Source organism: Nerophis ophidion, linkage group LG06 (assembly GCF_033978795.1).
Source record: "Nerophis ophidion isolate RoL-2023_Sa linkage group LG06, RoL_Noph_v1.0, whole genome shotgun sequence".
Taxonomy (NCBI): Eukaryota; Metazoa; Chordata; class Actinopteri; order Syngnathiformes; family Syngnathidae; genus Nerophis; species Nerophis ophidion.
This window is the reverse complement of record NC_084616.1, coordinates 52,996,724-53,018,841: the sequence shown is the minus strand read 5'-3', so window position 1 is coordinate 53,018,841 and position 22,118 is coordinate 52,996,724. Positions and strand designations below refer to the sequence as shown.

Here is a 22,118-nt window from a genome sequence, read left to right as displayed (position 1 = left end):
AGTTTAAAACATTCACATTCATTGTACAGTGAGACGTGTGCTGTAGCACAAACATGGGATACAGTGTACTTTTTGTCTCTAACTGCATTTCACAATTAATATCCATGAATTAACATTTTTAATACATAAAACAAGAGTAAACACATACATTATCTGATTGTGAGTTTGGGTGTACATGTAGTGAGTTTTCATTTTGCCAAAATAAGAGTTAGCATGCAGCATGGCCCTGCGATGAAGTGGCGACTTGTCCAGGGTGTACCCCGCCTTCCGCCCGATTGTAGCTGAGATAGGCGCCAGCGCCCCCCGTGACCCCAAAAAGGAATAAGCGGTAGCAAATGGATGGATGGAACTCTTTTAACTCTGCTGCTTTGCGCTAACCTGCAAAATAGCAACACACACAAATAACACGCTATTGATTACGGTACATTTATTGGCTGCATTCAAATTGCATTAGTGTTTGACCTGGCAGTTCTGGTAATGTTTTGTAGGAGTTGTCCGACTATGTTTGTGGCCTCAATGCATCCCTGGCTGAGCAGAGTGTGTGCAACTTTTAGCGCAAATGAAAGAGTTTGTTTGTATGTTTTGGTGTGATTATAGCAGAAAGTGACTATTTTTGTTGTTTTAGTGTAGTTACAACAGTCAGTAATCAGTTTTGCTCGATAAAAAGATTGGTGATGCAGACTGCGTCCTTATTCTCCTTAAAATGTCTCGGCAGACATTGTCATTGTTTTATTTGTTGAGACTACTTGTCACCTGTCATTTTTCCCCATTTATTAGTACTTAGTCCAGATTTTAGACACAGTTGACTGTGAACAATCAAACATCTTTTGTAACAGTGCATGATGATTTACCTTCTTGAAGAAGTTTGATCATTCTCTCTTTTGTTTCAATTAACATTTCTCCTGTTAGATGTCAGCTGCCTGTACTCTCTGTTCCTCTTGCCTGAACGCTGCACTGAGTTGCAGGACGGGGAGATAATAAGGAGAACCGATACAATTAAGCTCTCCCATTTGGCTAACCATCGAGCAAGCTTACTTGTTGTCACATCAGTTTGCTCTCCAAGCCATTATGTGAACGGCTGTTTACTTTGCTTCTAATCATTTTTGGATTATTACAATCCAAACACTGTTTGCTCCAAACCAGTTGTAGTCAAAGAGTATTTTATTTGGAGACAGTGACGGATTGTAAACATAGCTCACAACATCGGAGGTATATTACTTGGGAGAGCGCGGCTACAGGTTAACAATAATGCGTTAACTATAAATTATTTCAATGGCGAGAATTGTTTTGTTGCGTGATCAACCCGCATTTGTCCTGACTCCTTTTTGACCCTCTGTCTGTTCGGTGATATGGGGAAATGTAATGGCATCCAGTTTCTGTTCAAGGGCAACTGCATTTTTTCTGGAATTTTGCCTATAGTTCATTGAATATAAAGACATTATGATGGATGTTGTTATTTTTTATTTTTTTAATTCTAAGTATTAAATAAGTGCGATCAAAAGTTCGCTTACAATGGAGCTTGTGGGAGCCGCGCAATTCTGCCGCTTAGGCCTTTAAAAAGCATCCAAACACCTCCATTGAGGTTTTATATACATAATGTAAATATATATGTAATGTTGTAACGGAAACATTTATAATAACATTTATTATTTACATAATTTCATCACTTTAAGCATACACGGCACATTCATTGCAAAAATGCATCACGATGTCAGCCTTTTTTTTTTTCTTAGCTGATTATTACTGTAGACTTTATAAGAGCCAACAAACTTAATAAAATATAATTTATTGTGCAAGGTCTGCTGTCATTAGGATGCCGACTGCTGGGATGTTCATGAATTCATTTTCAGATTAAAATTGACCTATAATCTTCACTAAGAAGCAGGGTGGCGGGACCAAGTGTTTTTTTTGTGTCGTCCTCACCAGTTTCGGGTCTTATATGGTTGTCAAAATGTACCAACTTGTCGGAATGTGTCCTCGTTCTTCTACCATTCAAGTAGGAGGCATGATTTATGATCTACTATAAACTTACAGGCCACGGGGAAGCAGCAGACCACTCAATGTAAAACAGGCACACACACAAGTGATCATGGCGCGTTATAAATAGTTTGTCTATGTTAGGGCTTATAATAACTATCACTAATACTTGGTCAATGTTCATATCAAGAAATGTATATGGAGTATTGTTCGATTTTTTTTGAATAGGTATTCATGGGATTTTATGGGCGAAAGAGATTAGTTCCCATCGGCGCCGCTGTAAGGGGACTTTTATTTACCCTTATTTGCAAGTTAGAATGCTTTTTTTTAATCCTTTTGTCGTAATGTCTTTCATAATGATTGTGAACAAAAAAAGTGCAGTTAACCTTTAAGACACAAGTTCGAAAATAGCACGCTGAAATGCACAAAGAAAGGGCGACATTATGGAACTCACAGGGCCAAAGCTATTGCAAGTCATTCTTCGGAATAGACAACACAATTTTATTTTCAATTGCCGTGAGACGACACCATTTGAGCGAACGGCGCTTTGCTGCTTGTAGAGAGGAGCTTCGCGTCTGTGTTGACCTTACAGTTAAGTGCATTAATAACTTCAAATGTAGATCATTACTCTGCTTTAGTAAACTAGAATAAAAGCTCAAGAAAAAAAAAACCGGTACAGAGCAAAACTCAGAGCGCTTTTATTGGAGACTTTGATCAATCAAAACACCTTCTTGTACCTATGACACACTTCCGGCTTCACAATCAAAGGGCTACGCTTCACATCCGGACTTACTACCAAACAATGAAAAATTGTCTTGCATTAAAGTCTTGCTTTGTCAAAAAAAAAATAATAATAATGTTATTCTGTAATATTCCTACCTAAGAGTCAAATCTATTTGATATTCTTTTATAATTTGTTCTACTAGTTCACAATTACAGAATGTTTATCAGGCTGCATATTGCATTTTATTGATAAATCGAGAAGTTTAAACACTGCCATGCAAAAATATGAGTACCATTAACTTGTATAACCTGTAATGTACAGAATGTATCAGAAGCATTTATTCAGGTATAAATATCACATTGTACATTACCAAACATATTGGACAATTAAAGCATGATCATAACGATCCACATGTTATGTTATTAATGCTTGAAAATGGTATCTAAACACGGAAGTAGCTCCTCCCCGATGGAGTGCTCCTACAGCAGGAATGCAAATTATGGATTGCTACAAAATACAAAATCTGGCAAGACACCAATGTCCTGCAAGTATTTTTTTAATTATCTTTAAAAGTGTGCTGAGCTGTTTAAAAAATCCTATTGTCTTCATAATGCTCTTTCATTAAAGCAAACTAATTTTCCGATTAAAACTTGGAAATTATATTTCTAGGGTACACTTATTAATGACAAAAAACTATTTATCTGCGATTATTTGTCATTAATTTTGGGTTGACCATGAGCAAACTGCGATTAATCAGTGTTTAAATATTTAAATCGTTTGACATTCCTGAAATAAATCCTGTGGTATGTTACATGGGACATATAAGTGTCAAAAGGACAACCAAAAAATGTTGGTAGATGAGAATAAATCTGAAGGTAAAATATAATGCACCCAATTGCAGAAACTGTAGTCTTAATTTTCAAAATTTTCTTTCGGGGCTTCCGTGTCAGCAATTCGTGCCGATAGAAGTTGTTCCTCTTTTTTTTCTCAAAGGATGCTCACATCCCTGTGCTTCTCAAGGCTGGTACTGATAACCGCACAATTATTTTTAAAGTATTTGGTTTTTTTTATGTAACTGTAGAATGTGCACACCTTTCTTTGTGGCTGGCTTTAGGGCAACTTCTTTACAGGCTCTTGTTTTAGGTGGCTGATGAGGCTTTATGTGGTGTCGCTCAATGTTTAATTTTCCTCCATCGTGGAATGTTTATAAAACATTAGGTGCAAATAGCACGCAAAATGTTTTCCTCTGAAACAGTGAAGAAGTCCCACACGCCCGATGTCATATTTAATTACAGTTAGCGCAGGGGATATTTACCTCAGAGGTAGTTTGCAGCACACTGAGGTTACCTCCAGTACCTTAGTCAGGAGAAAAGGAGCGCTTAATTTGATCACCCTAAACCACTTGCAACACTTTATGGGTAAGCTTGCCTAAAATTGTTGTGATTTGATTTTATTGGCGCTACTACTTAATGTCAAATTTGACGTCATAATTCCATATAATATTTATTGTGCATTAGAAAAATACGATGAAGCTATTATGAACGTTGTTCATGTTTTTTGTTTGTTTGAATCTGATCAAGTGTTTGGCTTTTTGAGGTTGGATGCATAGTCAGTTACAGTACATGTAAAATTAATAAAAATTATAAGCATTTTTTTACCTACAAATTGATTCAGACAACTCAACGTTATGTTATGGAGACGTTTTTTCTCAAGTACCTTAAACAAACCTTTGGCCGTTTTCAACTGCAATGTGTCTTAAGAAAACAGAACAGTTGATATAGTGTTTTGGCTCTAATGGTTTCCATGTCCTGCGTGCAGGTTACCCTAATAAAGAACCTGGATGTATATGGTTTGGATCCTACTGCTGTGGCCACTGCATTACAGCACCGAGTTCAAGCCAGATCAGTCCTACAGCCTGTTCCAGGGGCCAAAGACAAAGTCCTGGTCCAGATTCAAGGCAACCAGAGTCAACAAGTTGGCCGTTTGCTTATTGGTTTGGATCCTTATCACATTCTTACTTTGAACTTCTTAAAATTGTATTGTTCTTCTCAATAAACTTTCCCTTTTGTTCTTCATTTCAGATCATTATCATATTCCTTGCAAGTACATCCAAGGGTTACACAAAGCTGTTAAATGTGGAAAGAATAAGTAGCATTTCAACAGTCTACCCTCCTACACCCTTGTGCATCGCTTCCACAGCTGCTCTATTCTGTGTAATTGATGATGGTTTGTGATGTCATACCATAAATACTGTAGGTCAAGCTGCTCACTATTTGACCTGTCAAAATAAATTTTTACTGATGTCTGTTAACATTGCCAACTGAAGACAAATAATATTCTGATGTGAAAGGAAAAAAAGTATATCCTCAAATGTTTATACAATTAGAGCTCTCAGTTTGAAACAAGAATTTTGGCTAGCAAATGTATCCAACCAATGTCAGGACCCAATTTTATTTTTCAGATGTAAAAGGTTATAGATCATCTTTTTGTCATTATTTCAGGATTTTTGAAATGTCCTGAAGTCAATCAAATCAAATTTCTGTGCGCGTAAATGATGTATCTGTCCACCAGTTGGGTCATATACTGACAAATACGGAAAATATGGGAAAAGCAGGGAGTGAAATGACAAACTACTAAGGACACTGGTTACAAAGTACAAGGATACTGGATACAAACTGTAAACATTGCACATCATGTTCCTGGGCTAACCTCATCAACAGGACAGTTTATTAAAGATATTCGAACCATTTATTGCCCTGTGTGTAGTTTGTTGTTCAAATTATCAATTCATCTGTACTAATTGCTGTTACAGTAAGACATTTAACAACAGGCCATTCTGTAATTTCAATACAGTATCAAATTTAATTTTATGGCTGCATTTTGTTGCTTTGATACACTCTGCCTGGTCGGCTCCCACTTCTCCATTGCATATATATTGTGGCCTGTGCAGGAGCGACCATCCTTCATGTCCGTGATGAGGCGAATGACCGTTGTAGTGTCAGTGTACTTACCAATGATAAATGAAAGTCTATCCTACCTGTGGAAGTAGCAGCTGTCATGTGTAAAAACATCTATACGACAGAATTGAAGATGCATTCTTGTGGAGTGCCAGGGTAACCTGATGTGTAGCTCAGCAAACTACAAAGATCTAGCGAGAGTCAGGTTAGTGCAGTGGTTCACAAAAGGGGGTACGCATACCCCTGGGGGTACTTCAAGGTATGCCAAGGGGTAAGTGAGATTTTTTAAAAATATTGTAAAAATAGCAACAATTCATAAATCCTTTATAAATATATTTATTGAATAATACTTCAACAAAATATGAATGTAAGTTCATAAACTGTGAAAAGAAAAACCAACAATGCAATATTCAGTGTTGACAGCTAGATATTTTTGTGGACATGTTCCATAAATATTGATGTTAAAGATTTCTTTTTTTGTGAAGAAATGTTTATAATTAAGTTCATGAATCCAGATGGATCTCTATTACAATCCCCAAAGAGAGCACTTTAAGTTGATTACTTCTATGTGTAGAAATATTCATTTGTATTTGAATCACTTATTTATTTTTCAGTAAATTTGTAGTTATTGTTATATCTTTTTTCCAAACAGTTCAAGAAAGACCACTACAAATGAGCAATATTTTGCACTGTTATACACTTTAATAAATCAGAAACTGATGACATAGTGCTGTATTTTACTTCTTGATCTCTTTTTTCAACCAAAAATGCTTTGATCCGATTAGGGGATACTTGAATCAAAAAAATGTTCACAGGGGGTACATCACTGAAAAAAGGTTGAACCACTGGGTTAGTGCATGTCTGCACACTGCTTGACATCTAGTCCTCAATCTTAAGGGAATATGGCCTGCCACTCTGGAAATGCAGCAACCTTCGATATCTTGTAGTGTTCAAGCCGAGATATACACCATGTACGGTTTACTTAGGGGCTGAACAATATTTTAAGTTAACTTTAACTTAACTTCAACGACATATCAATCAAAAACATTCTGACTTTGATATTCTTGTTTGTTTTTTTTATTAGTCACTTTTTTTTTTCACACAACACCAACAATATTCTCTATTCAGATATACACTCAATACAAAAAAAAAAGAGATATGCAATCCCCGATGGACCTTGTGTAAATGATTCATTAAGAAATATTTCCGATTGTGTAGAAGTGATTGATGTCTTTTAACTGTGAGAGTAAATTAAATGATTTGCAGCAAACTTGCTTTTGATTAAGTCTGAACTAGTTTTGAGGCTAAGTTAGAAGATTTAGTTTAATACCCGACACATTGCTCCAACCCTGAGCTGGTGGTTAAAGTACCGCAGATATTCACACACACACTAGGTGTGGTGAAATCACCCTCTGCATTTGACCCATCCCCTCATTCCACCCCCAGGGAGGTGAGGGGAGCAGTGAGCAACAGCGGTGGCTGCGCTCGGTAATCATTTTGGTGATTTAACCCCCCATTCCAACCTTTGATGCTGAGTGCCAAGCAGGGCGGGTCCCATTTTTATAGTCTTCGGTATGACTCGGCGGGGTTTTGAACTCACGACGTACCAATCTCAGGGCGAACACTCTTGGTATGTTATTCTGATTGTGGACCAGAACTAATCACTTCTTTAAAAAAACATGTTATTGTCAGGCATGTGATTTTTCCGTCTAAAGTTCAAATTCCGTCTTTTTTAATCTCGGGGAGGGGGGTGGGGGGGATTATCTTCCGTTTTTTTCCGACCCTAAGTAAAGATTTGTTTACTTGCCGATTCGTCTTTTGTAATCAAGACGTAGCTTATATTACGCCGTAGTTGATTGGTCGATATGTACCTTGTGACCAATCAGGACATCTGTTATGAATGATGACGTTATTACCGCCATTTTCCAAATGTAAACGATGTCGGTTCTCGAGACAAAGGACGCTTCACGAGTAAAAAAAATTGATAAACTTGTCAAAAAAAGTTTCGATGGGACTGGATGGAAAGGGAAATCACTGATACTGTTGGAAATAAGGAAGTTACGACTTTGTTCGGCGATTTTATTCGAAAAATCAATCGTCCCGGAAAAGTTTTGTGCACGTGGTGTCATGATAATATTGACTATGGATCACAAGGTTTCAAGGCTTTGGAAGTACATGCGAAACGCCAAAAACATATGAAACAACTTGAAGCAAAGAAAACAAACTTTTCACTAGCTGGTACTTTTATATGTCAACTGAAAGTGAGCAAACCTTACGGACTTCATCCTCTGTTTACATCGACAACTGCCATTGACATCGAGAGGAAAGATCCACCCAAACAACCCACTTCAGTTGCAGACAGGGAATTTAATAATGAGTTAAGCTAAAAAATATTTGATTGCGAAATACGCATGTTTGTTTTAAATAGGTGGCAGAAGGGTTAGTGCGTCTGCCTCACAATACAAAGGTCCTGCAGTCCTGGGTTCAAATCCAGGCTCGGGATCTTTCTGTGTGGAGTTTGCATGTCCTCCCCGTGAATGCGTGGGTTCCCTCCGGGTACTCCGGCTTCCTCCCACTTCCAAAGACATGCACCTGGGGATAAGTTGATTGCCATCCATCCCATCCATTTTCTACCGCTTATTCCCTTTCGGGGTGGCGGGGGGCGCTGGCGCCTATCTCAGCTACAATCGGGCGGAAGGCGGAGTACACCCTGGATAAGTCGCCACCTCATCGCAGGGGCAACACAGATAGACAGACAATATTCACACTCACATTCACACACTAGGGCCAATTTAGTGTTGCCAATCAACCTATCCCCAGGTGCATGTCTTTGGAAGTGGGAGGAAACCGGAGTACCCGGAGGGAACCCACGCATTCATGGGGAGAACATGCAAACTCCACACAGAAAGATCCCGAGCCTGGATTTGAACCCAGGCCTGCAGGACCTTCGTATTGTGAGGCAGACTCACTAACCCCTCTGCCACCGTGAAGCCCGATAAGTTGATTGGCAACACTAAATTAGCCCTAGTGTGTGAATGTGAGTGTGAATGTTGTCTGTCTATCTGTGTTGGCCCTGCGATGAGTTGGCGACTTGTCCAGGGTGTACCCTGCCTTCCACCCGATTGTAGCTGAGATAGGCGCCAGCGCCCCTCGCGACCCCGAAAGGGAATAAGCGGTAGAAAATGGATGGATGGATAGATATTACTTTGCGAAATATAAATGTGTTTTTCTAAAAATAAAAAGCCTCGTGAAAATATTTTATAAAATTACAGAAATTCAAAGAGTCGCATTATTGATTCCAGTAAACAATTTATTTGAAATAAGTTTACATATAATACTATTTTGTAATATTAAGTTCTTATGTAGTCTTTTGAAACAATAATGTCAGTGGTGTAACAATCTTGAAGGTAAACATTTTCACACTTGTTTCATGCAATATGTCAGTGTCCTCACATTATTATTATTTCCTATTTTCAAATATGAGTAAACCATACTAAAGATGTTTAATTATTTTCATAAATGTATATGATATAAATTTAAACAGTAAAGTATGACCTAAGAGCTAAAAAGAAATCATCAGTTCAACATATCCCAAGGAAAGACATTGTCATGGACCCTGTCAACGGAAAACTGTGTCTCAAGATCAGAACCTCAAGCAAGAGGTACAGGGATGATCTAGAGCAGATGGAAGTGGAGAGAGAGTCCAAGAGGCAGAATTTGGCTGTGAAATCCAAAAAGAAGCTACAAAAGCAGAGACCAAAAGGAAAATGCAGGTTGCTCAGAAATTTGCAAGGAAAGCTCATGTTAAGGGTCTCCGAGCAAGTAAATGTGTGAAGTGAACTGAAGTAATGTGGTAATACTGTAAATAAACTGTAGATAATAACACTGATCAATCAATCAATCAATGTTTATTTATATAGCCCCAAATCACAAATGTCTCAAAGGACTGCACAAATCATTACGACTACAACATCCTCGGAAGAACCCACAAATGTGACTCTTGTGGATGTAAAATGAACACAAGATGTAAATATTAGTGAGTAAATACTAGGGCTGTGAATATATCGATTTTTTTCGATTCGATTCGATTCTCGATTCAAAAACGATATTTTTCCGATTCAAAAATATTCTGTATTCATTCAATACATAGGATTTCAGCAGGATCTACCCCAGTCTGCTGAAATGTTAGCAGAGTAGTAGATTTTTTTTTAAAAAAGCTTTTATAATTGTAAAGGACAATGTTTTATCAACTGATTGCAATAATGTAAATTTGTTTTAACTATTAAACGAACCAAAAATATGACCTATTTTATCTTTATGAAAACATTGGACACAGTGTGTTGTCAAGCTTATGAGATGCGATGCAAGTGTAAGCCACTGTGACACTATTGTTTGTTTTTGTTTTTTATAAATGTCTAATGATAATGTCAGTGAGGGATTTTTAATCACTGGTATGCTGAAATTATAATTAATATTGATACTGTTGTTGATAATATTATTATTTTTTTCATTACTTTTGGTTTGTTCTGTCGTGTTTGTGTCTTCTCTCTATTACTCTGTTTATTGCAGTTCTGAGTGTTGCTGGGTCAGGTTCGGTTTTTGAATTGGATTGCATTGTTATGGTATTGCTGTGTAGTGGTTTGTTGGATTGATTAAAAAAATCAAATTAAAATTAAAATAAAACATCGATTTTTTTAAAATGAGAATCGATTCTGAATCGCACAACGTAAACGATTCGATTCATATACGAATCGATTTTTTGCCACACCCCTACTAAATACTGTTTGGACTGAACCATATACAGTGATTCATTAGGATAATTGGGGTATGTATGTTCTATCAATTATGTTTTCATGTCTTTAAACACAAAAATATTTTCTTCAAATGCTGCTGCCTGTGTTAATTTTATCATGTTAAATTGATGAAAAACCAATTTAACATGATAAAACCCCAGACCCCCGGAAATGTTTTCAGTCTTGTTCATTGTGGTCAAATCACATGCCTGTATTGTTGAAAGACACCAGCCTGTCATCAATGAGAGAGGTGAGTTGGGCAAGTTGCATCATAAGAGATGGGTTGAAATTAGAGCTTATAAACGCAATCTGAGTTACCGTACAACTCCCAATAACTTTAACTGGAATTTATTTTTGTCTGTGTAATTCCCCTCAGGACTGTACGTACAACCACTGTTGCAGTCAGTGGATGTTTTTGCATGCTTTATATGTGTGGGGGGCCTCGGCTGTGGCTTAGCCTTTGCAATAGATCTCACTTGATTAGGTAAAGAGGTGGAATTGACATGTTTAACAACATACAACTTTATTGGCAAATTTTGTCATTAATCATCTTGTTTCCTTCTTCCGCAGTAAATAAGATGTAAGTGTGGGCACGGCTGAGAGGCCTCGAATTGCTAAAAACTTGGCCCATCTATAAATATTCATCTTTACACTTGTTGGTAGAGTTAGCGTTAACATTAAGATTTCGACTTAGTTTCAAGATTTGGATTCAGATTTAGATTTGACATTTAGATTTAGATTTTCTTTTTTTTTTTCCCTGTCCAGCTACTCGGGTAAATCCTATTGTTGATGTAGATGCCCATAGCTGCTGTACAGATTTACTTGACAAAAGAGAAGTGTGGGATACTTCTCTTGTTGCCTTACGTATATTTGACTTTATTAAATGGATTTATTTAATGTGTGGCGCAGCCGGACCGCAGCAGGAGGGTATAGAAAGAAGAAAAAAAAGAAGCCAGAGGTAGAAATAGCTGGGACAAGAAGGGGATTAGAAAGAGAGACAACAAAACATCAGCAAATAAGATATGAAAAATGATAGCAAAGAACCAGTTACTTAAGTAGTTATTAATAACGCAGCGGAGACGGCGTGGCGAAGTTAGGAGAGTGGCCATGCCAGCAACTTGAGGGTTCCTGGTTCAATCCCCACCTTCTACCATCCTAGTCAAGTTTGTTGTGTCCTTGAGCAAGACACTTCACCCTTGCTCCTGATGGGTCCTGGTTAGTGGCGTGCATGGCAGCTCCCGCCATCATGTGTGTGTTTGTGAATGGGCGAATGTGGAAATAGTTTCAAAGCGCTTTGAGTTCCTTAAAAAAAAAAAAAGGTAGAAAAGTGCTATACAAGTACAACCCATTTACCTTTTACCATAACACAGATACGACAATAAACAATATATTTAACAAGAAAATACTAATGGAAATATATTAATTACCTCAATTATCAACAATACAACTGTTTCATATGTAACAATACATACATTCATGGCCATACTTGCCAACCTTCCCGGATTTTCCGGGAGACTCCCAAAATTCAGCGCCTCTCCCGAAAACCTCCCGGGACAAATTTTCTCCCGAAAATCTCCCGAAATTCAGGCGGAGCTGTAGGCCACGCCCCCTCCAGCTCCATCCGGCCCCGAGTGACGTATCGACAGCCTGTTTTCACGTACGCTTTCCCACAATATAAACAGAGTGCCTGCCCAATGACGTTATAACTGTAGAATGATCGAGGGCAAGTTATTGGTTTCTTATGTGAGTTTATTGTTAGGCAGTCTTATTAACATCCTCCCAGCGCGGCAACAACACACAACAACAGCAGTCAGGTTTTCGTCTACTGTAAAGCAGTTTGTCTGCCGTAAACAGCAACGTTGTGAGACTCCTAAACAGGACAATACTGCCATCTACTGTGCAAGCATATGTGACAATAACATCTACGGCTTTTAGAGCAGTGGTTCTCAACCTTTTTTCAGAGATGTACCCCCTGTGAAGATTTTTTTAATTCAACCAAAGCATTTTTGGTTGAAAAAAAAAAAGATAAAGAAGTAAAATACAGCACTATGTCATCAGTTCCTGATTTATTAAATTGTATAACGATGCAAAATATTGCTCATTTGTAGTGGTCTTTCTTCAACTATTTGGAAAAAAAGATATAAAAATAACTAAAAACGTGTTGAAAAATAAACAAGTGATTCAATTATAAATAAAAATTTCTACACATACGACAATTAGGTCCCGACTTGTCCAGGGTGTACACCGCCTTCCGCCCGATTGTAGCTGAGATAGGCCCCCCCCCCCCCTTCCCCTCCCCCTCACGATGGATGGGTAATGGATGGATGGATAGCTGTAAATATACTACTCCCCTCTTAACCACGCCCCTCGCCCAACCCCCGACCACGCCCCCCACCTCCTGAAATTGGAGGTCTCAAGGTTGGCAAGTGTGGTCAAAATGTATTCTATCAGATAATGCGCCACTTCTCTCAGCACATTGTTGAAATCACAAATGCTTTGGTGCTCACGTGTTTGTTAGTTTGCATTGGAACAAAACAAAAGAAAAACATTAAAAAAAAGCCAAATCTCATATTATTTTACAGAGAACTCCAAAAACGGACTGGACAAAATTATTGGCACATTTTCAAAGTTGTAAGAAGCACCGGTAGTTGTATCCTAAGCATGTGATGCTCCTTTAATTTGTAATAATTTCACCTGTAACAAGTAACATCTGCTAGCAATATAGAAATCACACTTGCAGTCAGTTAAAATGGAGAAAAGTTGACTCAACCTTTGCGTTGAGTAGGGCGAAAAGAAAGAAGAGCAAATAACTCTCAGAAGACTTGAGGAATAAGATTGTGGAAAAGCATGGACAATCTGAAGGCTACAAGTTCATCTCCAGAGATCTAAATGTTCCTGTGTAAACTGTGCGCAATGTCATCAAGAAGTTTAAAGCCCCAAATGTCCCTAGCTGAAGCAGCTACCTCTCCTCACATGAATCTCTACTCCAGTGTTACTGTTGAATTCAGTGTTTGCAGTAGAATCAGAATCAGAAATACTTTAATAATCCCCGAAGGCAAAATAGGATTTTCAGCACAATCCCAGGGTGTGCATTGAAGGCGAGTACACCCTGGACAAGTCGCCACCTCATCACAGGGCCAACACAGATAGACAGACAACATTCACACTCACATTCACACCAATCAACCTATCCCCAGGTGCATGTCTTTGGAAGTGGGAGGAAGCCGGAGTAGCCTGAGGGAACCCACGCATTCATGGGGAGGACATGCAAACTCCACGCAGAAAGATCCCGAGCCCGGGATTGAACCCTGACTACTCAGGACCTTCGTATTGTGAGGCAGACGCACTAACCCCTCTCCCACCGTGAAACCCCCCTTCTACACACAGCCACAAAAGTAAAATAACAAAACACTTATACACTGTGGTGGCCTCTGTGGTGTTCCACAAATCGTCTGCTGGGGTGGGGGGGAGCATGGCCAGAGACAGGAGCAGACCCAACAAAGCAACCAAGAGAGGTGGGAGCAGAACAGGCAGAGTGTATCAAAGCAACAAAATGCAGCCATAAAATTCAATTTGATACTGTATTTAAATTACAGAGCCACCAACTCTCGGCCAGTGTCCAGCCGGCATGGATGAGCGAGGATGCGTCTAAGGAGACCGAGGTGTCCAATACCTGCTCATTTAGCCAAGACACTGTGAAGCTTGTCCGTCCCGGCGCTCAGTGCCAGCTTTGCAGCCCTGTCTCGTCATCTACTTCTCCTCCAGTCTCTCCAAACAAACTCTGGTGTGGCAAAGACCCAGCAGCTGGTCTCCATTGCCAAATGGCTCCCGAGAGGCAGATCCAGAAGTTCACAAAGAAGGGAATGGCACTGCTTTCTGCTTGCTCGCTTCAGCGTCGTCACTTCTTGTCTGCATATGTGACTCTTTTCGCAATTGCTACCATTGTCAAATAATGTCAGGTAATAAAAGCGTACCCTCTCAAGGGTATGACTCAGTGACCCGCCCCCACCACCGGTAAATGGCCGGGATGTTGCCTTTGTTGGTTGGTTGGATTTGGTTGAATTGTTTAATTGACAAACCGAGATAAGAGTAAATAGCGTTGGCTACTCCCATGTAAAAAACAAAACCCAGAAAAAATAAACAGCTTCCAGCCCAGGGGGGGCTACGGCCGACTCTGTAGACGGGCACGGACCACCCATGCCGCCGGGACTGTGTTGCTAGTGGGCTTTGACTTCTTGGTTATTTGCAAAACCTAAATTACCATAGCATGGTGATGATCAATATAGTGATTGCTGATACGACACATCCTGGGTGGGCATGCTTTCTTGTGTGTTGCAAAGGATGAACAAAAATACAGTGAATGGATTTCAGGATACACAACGTACTGTCTTATGCTGGTATTCCACAGTGTTAAAGTGATTTGTTTGGTGGAAACTGGAGAGAAAGCATGCCTGTGCCAGACACCAGGCCCCAAATGCATAACTTAATTCTTGACAACAATCCAAATGTATCTCATTGACTCCATATGTTCTATACAGAGGAGTAGTGCAGTCCTTCACAGGGATGATACTACACTTAAAAAAATGATAAATAATGTATGAAAGACAGCTGTGTTCGATGTTAACACACACACACTCATCAGAAAGAATGTTTTATTTGGAGCCTAAATAATTTCTTGGAAACTTTCTTTTCCAGGGTGGAAGAAGTAAATAACAAACAGGACAACTTCAGAGATTTTTGTAAGTCAGTTTTAATGTTTTAATGTTTCTTAGATTTGCTCTCATATTCACTTGGTTAAAAATGATACATACAGCCACAGATATATTTTACATACTAAATAATACTAACTAATAAATACCCTTAAGTGGTGTGACCTCATACAAATGCTGGAAGCATCTTTTTAAGTGTTTTGTTTGTGTCACTATTTCAATTTGTTTTTTGGTTGGTCTCTTATGGAAAACGAAAAAATGCAGTCGAATCGTCTGTGGATAATACTCACTTTAAATACTTTGTAACTTTACGAATGTCGTTTATGAAAACATTGAACAAATATGGTCCCAGTATTGATCCCTGGGGTACGCCACAAAATGTTTTTAGAGCTTCAGACGTAAAGTCGCTTGGCTACACGTAACAGTGAGATTGTTCTCACTGTTATTTTCTGTACAATGATGAGAATGTGGACACCTAAGTCTGAAGGCTTTGTGGGTGATGCTTTGTATCAGGTGATGGTGCCTTTAAAGTTTTGTGATGCTATGTTACAGATCCCTTACGACCATATGGGCCTTTCCTGAGGTCAGAAAAACTTAGGAACGGGATACGAGGTATTTATTTTGATGTCATTTTAGAAAAGACGTGTCACGTACTGTGAGTCCTGTCATACGTGTCAGTTGGCTAGTAAGCCAAATCTAAATTTACAACCAGGGCCACGCAGTCCTATACCAGTTATTGAGCATTTCATTATTGACTGTGTGGGTCAAAGGACTGGTGCACAGTATTTGTTGAGAGTAATGTGCCACAGTACACGGTATCCAGCTGTATTTCCTCTGCGTGGTGATAAAACTAAACACCTAGTGTGTGCTATGACACAGTTTAATCCAGTATTTAATTTTAGTTTTTTCTCTAAAACGTTTGCACAAGTTGTAAAACAGTTAAAAATAACACAAAACCTGTCCTCTGCTTATCATGCGCAAAGTCAAGGTGCTTTAGAAAGGTTTCACCGAACACTTAATAGGGAAGAGCACATTTTTTGGAATTTTGCCCTTTTGTTCACAATTGTTATTTGAGACAAGAAGACAAAAGGTTGTTTTTTTCTCGCATTCTAACAGACAAAAAATGGCTCGTTCTTTGTGGCAAGCAATGCAGCTAGTGGGAGCAATCCATTCTACCTCTAAATCACTTTAAAAATGCTTTCAAAAACCGGAAATTATACTTTGTTTATCTTCTGTAACCTGTGTATTAACCAAGCTGTAGCGATATTTATATTGTAAGAGCAAACACTAAGGCAACTATTTTTGTTGCGTACTAACACATCGACGTTCTTTGGTAATAGCCCTAAAGGCTGAATCCGGAAAGAAGCATAAAACGCGTTTAAGTTTGTAATTCACATCACTGTGATAGAACAACAATTTGTACTGACTGAAAAACATGATCACATTACAGTATCTGTAAAGTATTAGCTCACATTTCATGTTTTGTTTGTACACAGCTAGCCAGACAGCTTATGTACTGCAGTGTAGAGCAGTGGTTCTCAACCTTTTTTCAGTGATGTACCCCCTGTGATCATTTTTTTAAATTCAAGTACCCCCAAATCAGAGCAAAGCATTTTTGGTTGAAAAAAAAAAGAGATAAAGAAGTAAAATACAGCACTATGTCATCAGTTTCTGATTTATGAAATTGTATAACGATTCAAAATATTGCTCATTTGTAGTGGCCTTTCTTGAACTATTTGGAAAAAAATATATAAAAATAACTAAAAACTTGTTGAAAAAAAAATAAGTTATTTAATTATAAATAAAGATTTCTACACATAGAAGTAATCATCAACTTAAAGTGCCCTCTTTGGGGATCTTAATAGAGATCCATCTGGATTCATAAACTTAATTCTAAACATTTCTCCACAAAAAAATAAATCTTTAACATCAATATTTATGGAACACGTCCACAAACAATCTAGCTGTCAACACTGAATATTGCATTATTGTATTTTTTTTCCAGAGTTTATGAATGAATTAATATTTTGTTGAAGTATTATTCAATAAATATATGTATTAAGTATTTTTGAATTGTTGCTATTTTTAGAATATTTTAAAAAAAATCTCACGCACCCCTTAGCATACCTTCAAGTACCCCCAGGGGTACGCGTACCCCCATTTGAGAACCACTGGTGTAGAGTGATGCGTGTATCATGAGCATTAGTATAGTGACTTACTCGAAGGACAGTTGTCTGTGTGGTCAAGCTGGCCAGGGACTTGGCTCAAAGTTCCAAATTTGCAGCGACCGAAATACAATAAATATTGTACATTTTACATATTGTTTTGATTTTGTCTGTTACTACATTATATATATATATATATATATATATATATATATATATATATATATATATATATATATATATACTCCCATTAGCCGCATCTTGCAAGAGTTTATCATCTTTAAAATCCTAAAAAAAAAAAAAAAGACGTGTGTTCTTGTCTCTCCTAATGATTGTGAACGATTGGCAAACTTCCCAAAAATGTGCAGTTCCCCTATAAGTCTTTTTTAAGTCGTTATTTTTTGTGTCTAAATGCAAGGGGACCTGGAAGCCCTACCTTGGATGTTGTTTGCTAATGTAAGGGATTTGGCCCACTGACAATGAAAATAAATGAACTGTATGTTCAATGTCTGTGTAGGGGTCCTGCTGTGCAGAAAATTTAGACACGTATGCCTTTCAGAGATCACATTTAGTTCAGCTTAAAAAACTTATATTTTGCACAATGCCTATCCCAACTGCATTCGCAGTGTACAACCTGGACAAGTTGCCACCTAATGGCAGGGCCCCACTGAATTTATGTTCAATGAAATTGTTAGCATAACCCTGCTCTAGTCATGTTTGCACATTTGTTATTTTTGTCTTTTGTTTAGTATACTTCCATCCATCCATCCATTTTTCTACCGCTTATTCCCTTTGGGGTCGCTGGTGCCTATCTCAGCCACAATCGGGCGGACCTAGGCTTGGGATCTTTCTGTGTGTAGTTTGCATGTTCTACCCGTGACTGCGTGGGTTCCCTCCGGGTACTCCGGCTTCCTCCCACCTCCAAAAACATGCACCTGGGGATAGGTTGATTGGCAACACTAAATTGGCCCTAGTGTGTGAATGTGAGTGTGAATGTTGTACTTACTTTTGGTAACTGTTATACTATAGCAGTTGCTTTAAGGACATAATTCACCACACCTGTTTACTTGACTTTGTCATCATTATTCACTGCCATTGTTCTATTGTTGCAGGGGCTTGGCGATAAAAAGCCTTCTGAACTTACGTACAAAATGCTAGACCTATTAGGTGAGCACAGGCCTGGATTCTTCTTTGTGCAGCTTTTCCTGAGACTCCTGCCTTCTCAGGTGCTTTAGCCAACACTGCTATCTCGGACTGCCTCGAACTTGCTGCTGAAGCAGGCAAGTTAATTTTAGTCTCCCAACCGACCTGTGTGGCTGCATTATTTCCGGTTGGGGCAGAAAGACCCATGGCAGAAACTTCCACTCTTGTTGCTGCTGCTGCACCACCCTGGCGGCAACTGGATTCTGAGACCAAAGCCAAGAGGTGCCGTCCCCTGGGCAGTTTCAGTGGACCGCTGCCAGGAAACACCAGGGCCGGTGGTCAGCAGTGGCCGTGAGCGTCGGCAGTGCTGCTGGATATTGTTTATCCAGGACTCCTTCTCTGGACCACGGTTCCAGTATGAATGATACGAGTGCGGGTGAGCAGAGGAGTCCTGCCAGCATTAAGGTTGGACAGTCTGAGTCCCATGGCCCCCCCAAGGAAGCGGCCAATTGCAGCCCTATCCACACTTACGGTATAGCGTTTCAGTTGGAACTTTGTGACTGCCACAATGACAGGCACAGGTGCAGTCTCAGCGCGACAGACTCTATCAGGCTTTACAGCATGCTACCCATCATGGACATCTTTCATCGCCTCCTCGCTGAGTTCCCTACCCTGGTGCAGCCCACGTTCTCGTCAGCTACCGCCAAGTTTGGTGTGGAATACCACATTGCTATCACGGGCCCCCCTGTGCACTTCCGATCCCGAGACCTGCACCCTGCAAAACTCTCCATTGCTTGAGCAGAATCCGAGACCATTGAACACCTCGGGATCATTTGCTGCTCAGACAACTCGTGGGCGTCGCCCCTCTACATGGTGGAGAAGCCCGCACCGCTATCCAGTCCCCCGTATACAAGATTTTTCTGTCAACGTGGGTGGGAAAACTGTTTTTTCTAAGTTAGATCTCGTCAGGTACTGGTCCACCCCTTTGATATCCCAAAGACTGCGGTCATCTCCGCATTTGGCCTGTTTCAATTTTTACGGATGCCTTAAGGCCTTAACAGCACCGCGCAAACTTTACGGCGGCTGATGGACTCTGTTCTACATGACTTGCCATTTCTGTTTGTCTACTTAAAGTTAAAGTAAAATACAAATGATTGTCACACACACACACACACACACACACACACACACACACACACACACACTAGGTGTGGTGAAATGATCCTCTGCATTTGACCCATCCCCTTGTTCACCCCCTGGAAGGTTAAGGGAGCAGTGGGCAGCAGCGGTGCCGCGCTCGGGAATCATTTTTGGTGATTGGTCTTGGATCTACTTCAATTGCAATCAACACCGACGCTTCAGGCTATGCTGTAGGTAGGTATGTAGGTCTTTATTGTCATTGCACAAGTACAACGAAACTTTGTTTTCAGCACAAACCCATTCAAGATCAGACAAACAAACAGTGTACAGGATTACAGAACAGGAACGCTGATGGGTCGCCACAAGGCACCCCGTAAAAGATGTGAAAAAGGTAATCACTGGGGAAGGATGAGTAAAAACATACAATCTAGACTGAGCTCCTAAGGGGGCCCAGTCTGGAGGGGGAAAAAACCTCCATAGCAGAGCACATATTACAACATACATCTCAAGATATCTAACAAAAGAGTGAAGGGAGTGGTGGGTCACGGTGGCAGGCGGCAGCTCTTCAGGCGCTGCCCATCCATCCATTACCCCTAAGGGATTCGCATAAAGGGTGTTGGATGGGGGGTGGGGTATGTGTGTTTGGCGTATATTCTGGTGGATGTATGTGTGTGTAAGCCTGCCGCGTATCCTTGTTCCGCGGCCTTGATGTTGTGCAGTCGATAGTCAGTCCATAGTCGACAACAACAAGTGTGTGTCTATGAGAGACAAGAAGGGAGTTTGATGTGTCTTCGCCGCACTGTCCTTCGGGAAAGTCTCAAAGCCAGGGAAACAATCCAAGTTAGAATGTTTTGTATGCGAGTGAAAATACAATTGTCTTTTCAATCTAAATTGTCTACCCAGTGGGCACCCGTCCTTAGTTTAACGTCAAGGTGAGGTTGAAATTACGTTGCGACGTCACTCAACCAAATCACAACCAAATCACAACCAACTGACCCCACCACACCATATGTTGCAAATCTGGTTTGTTTTCATCATTGGGGGACATCGTCTGTTCAACGTCGTTTCAACGTCGTTTCAACGTCGTTTCAACGTGTACAATTCTACTTGCCAAACATTCTGCGCGCATCGGCCATTTGCGACAGTTTTCAACGAAACCGCTGCTTGATGGCAGCGTGAACTAAAAGCCAAGCTTGTGCGCATGCATGCTGAAGTACTTCCTTTCCAGTCCAGCAAGCAAGACTAAGAGCGAAGATTTGAATTGGAAATCGAACTATTTCACTGCAAAGAAAACCATCGACGTCCATAAAGATTCAGGTTTGTACCTTGAGATAATACTGGTTATTTATATCGATATAATTGGCCCTTTCACAAGAGGGTTGCAGGAAAACGTTTATTTTGACTGTATAAACTGGACCTGAGCAAACTTTTTTTTTCTCCCCAAGCAGACAACAATTTTTTTCCCCACCTGCCCAAAAGCAAACAATTGTTTTTCCAGGCTAACACAAAACAAACAATTTGTTTGGGTTCTGTACCCATTGTCTTTTACAGCCGCGCCAGTCACTGTATTAATTTACTTCCTCTTGATTTTGATCTTCAAAACACCCGTCTGGATGGCAGTTAGTTTTTTCTGGCTCATTTTAATGGTTATTTAAAATATTGCCAGTTTATTTTAAGTACAAGTACTTTTTAATTAGTTTGACTTGTTAGCAAGGCTTTGTCTCAAAAGGCAAGTCCACGGGTCGCCCATAAAAGGATCCATGTAATATTAAATGCTATGATCTTTACTTATTTTTTTATTTTACTGATAAGGCCAGTACTGCTATTACAAGAGCTTTTGTCAAGTATACATGTTGGCCAACATGTATACTAAAATATATGACAATAAAATATCCAGACAGATTTTGTTGAAAGATGTTTTATGATTGACAATAAAAGACTGCACGGAGCGCAGAAATTTTGGGGGGGTACAAAGTTTTTTCTCTTGGCACAAGAAGGCAACCAACTTTTTTTTTTTGCAGAGCTTACCGGAGCAAACTTTTTTTTTTATATATATATATATATATATATATATATATATATATATATATATATATATATATATACGTCAGGAGAACAAACTATTTATTTTTCAGTTTTTGCTAAACAATCTCTTTTTTTCCCCAAAAAAACATACCCTCCCCCACGTTTCATCTGGTCCGCCCCTAAGTCTATGTACATGTACCACTACCGGTAATTGAAAAGCAGAACGTTAATGCAAGGCAATGTACCAATGATTTCAGTTTATGCATATGGAACGACACAGTACACTTGCTATGATACATATGATACCAAAAAGGATATTTTTTTGATAAAACTGTCCTTCCATGTGCTGAAATTGGAGACAGTGGAGGAACTACTTGACCTTGACGAGTTGATAAAAACTCAACCAAGCAAGAAAGATTTGCTGGTAAGTAATTATAACATTATAATTGTGTAGCTGTTTTTACATCGGAAATATTATTGTATTT

At 39.4% G+C, this 22,118-nt stretch overlaps 1 protein-coding gene across 1 annotated transcript in view; it reads left to right on the top strand.

The window, feature by feature from the left end:
- The window catches only part of eif2d (eukaryotic translation initiation factor 2D), a 34,347-nt gene extending 28,899 nt beyond the window's left edge, over positions 1 to 5,448 (top strand). The window contains exons 14-15 of the mRNA XM_061904211.1: positions 4,520 to 4,694; positions 4,783 to 5,448. Coding sequence (XP_061760195.1) covers positions 4,520 to 4,694; positions 4,783 to 4,853 — 246 coding nt within the window. The 3' untranslated portion in view covers positions 4,854 to 5,448. The remainder of the gene's footprint in view (positions 1 to 4,519; positions 4,695 to 4,782) is intronic.
- Positions 5,449 to 22,118: the final 16,670 nt, after the last annotated feature.